Here is a 6,998-nt window from a genome sequence, read left to right on the forward strand (position 1 = left end):
CTACTCTGAGGCTGGTGAGAGTCACCTCTGGGACATCTGCTTGTCTGAGTTCTGGAGTTGGTGGCTTCTGCTGATGGCTGATAGTAGACGAGCCAGGGAGCACCTAGCTGCTCAGTCAGTATGAGCTTTCCTTTTCCTCCAAGCAAGAGGCAGGCAAGAAGCCAGATCCAACTTTGAGTAAGGTGCAAGTTATTTTTCTGCTCAGAAAACCTCCACCTCAGATTGTGTCTGTGATTCTGAGTCCTTTACTCAAAAATTAGTTTCGATCTACAATCTCTTCTTATGATGCATATTGCCAAGCATGGATTTATAAGCCTGAGACTTGTGTACAGATTTTGAATTGTTGTGCCTCAAAAGAGTTTCAAGCATATCATGTCTTCACACATTTTAATATCTGTCAATACAATCCTTTTTGGGAACCATACTATGGTATTATATTCCCAATGGTATCTTTTCCTGAGAAGATGAAATCACAAAGTCTTAATTGCATCAAAACGGCATTTTTGAGCAGTTCTATGAAAAAGCCCCAGTGTTACCACTGAGTATAAGAGTTCCATGATATGTTGGTCCTATAGGAATATTTCAAGATTCTTATCCTTCCAATTACAACTCAAATATTTTCATTTATAACCATCCCCTGAAGGCTGTAAACAGGAAGGAGAGACTGAGCGGAAAGATTCGGCACAGAGGGAAGGCGCCTTCATCCACAGTGAGTCCATAGGTTCCTGATCCTACTGGGTGGTGTCAGTTCCTGCCCAGGGAGCTTGAGAACTTCTACCTAAAGCAGCTTATTTTCCTTCCACAGATTATGAGCACCATTACTGTGATTCTCTCATAAGTGTGTGCCTGAGGAGGAAAACAAACTGTACCCGAATGCCAGGGCTGTGCCCTGGCAGGAGCTTCTGCTGTGTGAGAACCATGACCTGAGGGATCCATTTCCTGTCCTTCCTGAATTATATCAGATGCTGAGACTGCATTGTGTCGTTCTCTTCATTTATTATCTAATCCTTAAATAACCATTGATTACTTTCTGTGTATCAGAACAGTGCTAGTGAGCCACACAAGACCCTGGATCAGAAAAATAAAAGGCAAAAAAGAAAAGGTAGACCAGAAGTGATAACATGAGGGGGGTTAGTCATTGGAGATGTGGAATCTTGGAAGAAGACTTGATGAATAATGGACTCTTGTGGGAAATTATAGTTCCTGGAGTATTAAAGCATAATTTAGGTAGGAGGTGGTTATTTAAGAGACTCTGGGACTCTTCATGGGTGGCAGATGAATAGTATCAATCGGGGAGAAGACAAGGGTGGCAGAGTATTGGGGTTGTTATCCTCTTGAATACCAACACTGAAGACGTGGACACAGGTTGGACATCAAAAAAGGCATTACAGAACAGTATAGAGAGCACACGTTCCAGGGATTGAGGGTGCCAAAGAAAGCGGGAGATGAAAGAAAGCGAGGGGATTGAGGTGCAACCTGTGGGGGCTTCGCTTGCAGCCATCCTGGTAAACTGCTCTCCTATGTCAATTTATTCAGCATCACAAAATTATAGAGCCATGAGGTTAAACATATCTTGGTAGTATCTTAAGTTCTTACGTCTCCTACTCTAGCCATGCTCAACTTGAATTTAGATCGAGCATAGCATTTGGCCTCCAAGACTCCATCTTCTAAGTGGCATCAGTGGACTTTTAGAGGGTAGAATTTTTTTCTTACTGTCCTCTGATTATGAAGAGCAGGCACTCCAGGGCTGTTCACAAGCCCTACTGGTAATCACTGATGAATCCTTGATGCTCAGGGAAAGGGAGAGATTCTGAATTTCCTTAGGTCACCAGGCAGAATGTAGCCCACTGAATTATAGAAAATGGTTTACACTAAGGGGGGAGATGGCTCAGTGGAATAGATGTCCCTAGTTTACAGTTGTGAGCCCTGAGTTTGAATCACTGAACCCACGTAAAAGCTGAACGTAGGGACCAGTTCTTGTAACCTCATCACTAGGCAAAGATAGAGGGGCAGGATCTCCAGGACAACTAGCCAGCCAGTTTAGCTGAAATGGAGTGTGCTGAAGGAGGATGCCTGTGCAACCTGACTCACACACACACACACATACACACACATAATACGAACACACATATACACATATGTAACACACACAGTGAAAAAACAAATCAGGTCAATAATTACTGATTATATCTTTAGATTTACTGCTCTAATAATAGGGGACATTTTACAGAATCTGAAATGTCTATCGGCTTTAATGTACCAGTGACTTCCTGTTTAATCAGACATTTCTCCAGGGAAAGGTAGAAGATTAGTTTCTCAGGGGCAGCTCTGCCAGCTTCCTAAAGGTGCACGGAGACAGTCACTGCCGACTGCATCTCAACTGTACAGATATTCGTGTAACTCATTGTCTGAGGCACTGGGTTGTTTGTTTGTTTGTTTTCAAGATAGCTTTAGAGCCTGCCCTGGAACAAGCTCTTATAGACCAGGCTGGCCTCAAACTCACAGAGATCCACCTGCCTCTACCTCCTGAGGGCTGGGATTAAAGGCGTGCGCTACCACCGCCCGGCTTAGGCACTGTTTTATTGATGCTAAGAAACACCACGACCAAGGCAATTTATAGAAGAAATCATTGAACCATGGGTCTTTTTTAATGGCTTCAGAGGGCTGGTCGGTGATCGTCATGGTGGGGAGCAGGAAAGCAGGCATTGCTCTGGAGCACAAGATTCACAAGTTATAGGTGGGGTGGGCTGGGGCGGGATAAGACTGAGTCTCATATGGGATTTTGTAATCAAAAAGCCCTTCCTCCAGTGACACTCCTAACAAGGCCATGACCCCTAATCATTTCCAAGCAGCTCCAGAAACTGGGGACCAAGCATTCAAACACACGTGTCTACAGGAGTTATCCCCCCCATTCAAGTCACCACATCTAACTGTTTCCATACCCAACAGGGGCTATCCCCATTCAAGTCACTACATTCAACAGTTTCAATGCTGAGTCTCGTTGACAAGTTTGCTCAGCCTCGTGTTTCAATTCCACAGATGTTCTGGTTCAGGCTTTCCCCAAATTGAACTCTTTACCTTCTCTGAAATGATAAAGGCAGCAGGAAGTGGGAATTTCAATATCAAGCTCCCTCGTTTTTAGCCCCGAGTTTTTAGCCCTCAAGTCAGGTTTCCTTGCTGCTTTTACAAACCTGTGAGAGCCTTTAATTTCTTGAATAAGAGGCCAAGAACCTGGAAACACTGGACCCCAACCCCAACACCACCACATTCTCCCTTTTCAAGCTTACTGGCGTTTCCCATAAAATTTACATCTTGGGAAGAGTACATATGTTTCATGATGTCTTTATTAGACGGAAATCAGAGCAGGTGCCAACACTTAGGCTGAACTGCGCATGTCAGTGAGCTGCCGTTACACCCTGCAGCAGTGTTTGTACCGACTTTTGCATTCAGCAGGCAGGATGGAGCATCCGTGTGTTTTCTGATTCTTGCAATGGCCACCCATTCTCTCACATTGTTGGAATCTCGCATTTCTTTTGTTCCCTGTAAGAGAAAGGGAGAGAAGCGGGGAAGAAACAAACATGGTTCATCCAAACAAAGATACAGTAATTTATTGGACCTAGCAAGGGTGGGCGGAACCGTCCACAAGACCCACACTAACTTTCTAATGGATCAGGTGTGACTTGAGCTGGTATCCGTTTTCTCATTCGCAGACTGTTACAAAGAATGTTAGACTTTATGAGTAGGCTCATTTGATAACATGAGATTTCAGTGTTGTTGAACGAGAAAGCAGGAAGCCAGCCCGGCTTACCCTCTCACTCTCTGTGGCGGTCTTTATGAGAAACACAGAGGTGACTTGTGGTAGCTGAGGCCATGCAGCCACTGAAGCCTGTTTTTTCTTGTTATTGCTTGTTTGTTTGTTTTTTCTTTTTTTCTTTTCCTTGGTCCATCTGAAAGTCTGTGGTGCCTGTATTTTAGTTTCGTTTTCATGTGAAGACACTTGGGTCAGAGAAAACGCCGCACCTGATTGTGTTCCGAGAATGTGAGTGTGATTCACTTCCCTGCACATGTCCTCTATAAAGCCTAAAGTGTCTTCCTCCTAGACAGTCACAACTTTCCTAGTGGACAGCAATTATCAGGAGACACACAGTGAGAGAGTGACAGAAGAGGCGTGCTGCTGACAGTGCCTCCCGTGTGTGGTGTGCTGTGTGTGGTCTCATACACAGGCACATAACGAGTGTCAACTGTCCTATGCCCCAGTGAGTTAGGCTAGGGAGATTGAAGCCGTGGAGAGAGGAGGCTGAGTAGAGAGAAACGGAATCTTGACCGAAAATCAAGAAAGCCCAAGAATGAAGGACAGTCATGAGTAAATGCTGGATCTTGTTTCTATCAAGGTCTGTGGCTTTTCGATGTGCTGTGTTGTGATGGGGAGCACAGCAACCGGAAATGAGAGACTTCAGATCTAAATATAGCTACACTGCCGCTATAGGAAGAAAACAAAAACAAACACGCAGAGACAGACATCTGCTTCTATCTGTCGCCACCTCCACAACCATATCTATCATAGTGAATATACCCGTCATTCACTTATCATCTATAAATTGTCAATCATCTGTCCATGTTCCCTTACCCTTTCTCTCCCATTAGGCTGTTCAAAAATTGTTCTGGTTCTCTGTTATCTTGACATAAAAATATGATGATCCTATCTTTTGCCAGATATATATCTGCTATGAGCCTAGTCCGTGTGTTTTGAACAGAAACAATGCCTACTGGGTTCTTAACTGCTACTGTGGTAGCTGTTACATGAGCCTGGACTGACGGATTGCTGTGAGCAGAGCACCCCTGTGGCCTGAGTGGATTTGCACCTCACCGAAGAAGAATCCCTGTGCTCTTTGTAAGATGCTAAGACTGGGACATGGTTTCTCCATATAAGATCACCCAGTAAAAATGAGGCCATTTCATTAAATCTGAATTTTTATGTAGCTAAGAATTAAGCTTTTAGAATAAGCACACTTTAAACATTGTGTGGCCATATTCACACCAAAAATTCAATTTTTGTTTATCTAAAGCATAATTGTAGGGATAGCCCAGCCCCCTTAGGGGGCATGTTCGCCTCGGGCTAATGTTCACCTATAAATCTGGCAAACGTAAGCCCATCTCCTGCTCACCGCTGGATCCCTGGTGTTGTAAGCAATCCCCTCATTAAAATTTGCTGTTTCATATTAAGCTAGCCTGGTTATTATGCCGATTACACATAATAAATAAACTTATTGTCTAAGATTGTTGGAAATGTAATAGTATTTTCTGCAGAATTGAACTAGTTTTACTTGTGAATTTTGCCAAGTATAGTCTCTGTCTCAATGTAGGTTATTCATTTCTACATCTCCGCTATGAAATATTCTGTATCTGTTGCTGCAAAGAGTAAGTCAGCTGTTGTATGTTGGAAGCCTGTACTGTGGTGTGGTGGTGTACATCTTATCATAGGATGCAGGAGGGAGAGTGATCTGAGCTGGAGGCCAGACTGCTCTACAGAGTGAGTTTCTTGCCAGTCAGAGCTTGTAATATCTGAAAAATCTGTTTAAAAAAAAAAAGGAGTCATTTGAGGCTGGAGAGATGGCTTGGCAGTTAAAAATACCATTCTTCAGAACACACAGGTTTGATTCCCAGCACCCAAATCAGGCTGATTACAACCACATGTAATTCCAGATTCGGGGAGTCCAATGCCTCCTCCAAAGACTTCATATTTAAAGAGAAAATGGATGGACTTAGTGTATGTAAAAAAAATTACACATGTTCTACCTCTTATGCAGACTCTCTCTCTCTCTCTTTCTCTGAGTGTGTGTGTGTGTGTGTGTGTGTGTGTGTGTGTGTGTGTGTGTGTAGAAATGGACTTGTGGGAACGGTAGAACAGGGATAGAAGACACAAGACTGAGTATAGCGGATGAGAAAGGACTGAATGTAGGCGGTCGACATAAAGCCAGTTGTTTTTCTGGTTCTCATCCTGTCATGGTTTTTTGGGGGGCTTCAGTAATGGCTAAGAGTGTAAAATATATTCAATATTGAAAGTGTAGGATTTAACGTGAAGCTCCCCAGCTTTTGCTCTGAATGCCCTATTCTAACTGGATAGAGCTCACTGAGTCGTCTAGACCTTGGGTCTGCCTAATGCTGATGTGTGATGTTGGTATTTATTTGCAAGGCTTTTTAAATAATAAAGTTTAAAATAATAATAAATATTTAAAACTTTTAAAAACTGGTGTTTGGGAAGAGAAAGTGGCCATGATCATTTGGCATTCTTGCTATTTGTGTTGGTGTTGCTCTTTTCATTCACATGAAGTGATTTGTAATCTGAAAGGCACATCAAAATAGTGTCTGTCACAATTATTAATTATTACCAGGTAAAGAACTTAAGGATGTCATTTTTTAAATTTCTTTAAGCTTCTCTTTGTAAAGTATTTCCTACACACCGCCTTCATTTCTCCCCTATCATCATGATAAAAGTAACTAAAGGAGACAGCAGCCTTCATTTTAGCTCACAGTTCAAGCTACAGTCCATCAGGGCTGTGAAGTCGCATGGACAGGAGCTTCAGGGAGTTGGCCGTGTTGCATTGAAGAAGCAGAGGGGCAAATACATGCCTGTTAGTGCTCAGCTTACGTCATCCTCTCTGATACAGCCCAGGATCCATTGCCCAGGAAGCACAAGGCTCTTCCCATCAGTTAATGTAACAAGATAACCCCAAACAGACATACCTAGAGGCCCCTCATCTACACCATGCTGACTCTGTCAAGTTGACAACATCAGTGACCAGATACATTATGTATCTTATAACCGTGTCCTATTCTTGGAATCTATTTAATTTCATGCCTGAATTAGGAGTTTGTTGGGTTTACTCCAGGCTCCAAAGTCATCTACTGCCTCACCCATCCAGCTGGATTCACAGCTTACCTAATACTTTCTGAGAAAGACATATAAGAAGGAGAAAAACAAGAAACAGCAGCTTCAT

General features: G+C 43.0%; 1 protein-coding gene across 1 annotated transcript; it reads right to left on the reverse strand.

Annotated features, from left to right (window-relative positions):
- Window positions 1–3,225: 3,225 nt before the first annotated feature.
- LOC142856871 (beta-defensin 33-like) lies at window positions 3,226–6,998 on the reverse strand. The gene is made up of 2 exons (XM_075984512.1): window positions 6,941–6,998; window positions 3,226–3,540 (listed from the first exon to the last, which is right to left on the reverse strand). Exons 1-2 carry the CDS (start codon window positions 6,996–6,998, stop codon window positions 3,410–3,412), a joined length of 189 nt encoding a protein of 62 aa, XP_075840627.1. The 3' UTR covers window positions 3,226–3,409.

This window comes from Microtus pennsylvanicus, chromosome 9 (genome assembly GCF_037038515.1).
Source record: "Microtus pennsylvanicus isolate mMicPen1 chromosome 9, mMicPen1.hap1, whole genome shotgun sequence".
NCBI lineage: Eukaryota > Metazoa > Chordata > Mammalia > Rodentia > Cricetidae > Microtus > Microtus pennsylvanicus.

Bases quoted from the DNA above. Each gene is read 5' to 3' on its own strand.
- LOC142856871 (XM_075984512.1), bottom strand. From the start codon at position 6,998: ATGAAGCTGCTGTTTCTTGTTTTTCTCCTTCTTATATGTCTTTCTCAG. The intron at 3,541-6,940 runs GTAAGCTGTGAA...TTTCTCTTACAG, and splicing joins TCTTTCTCAGAAAGTATTAG to GGAACAAAAGAAATGCGAGA.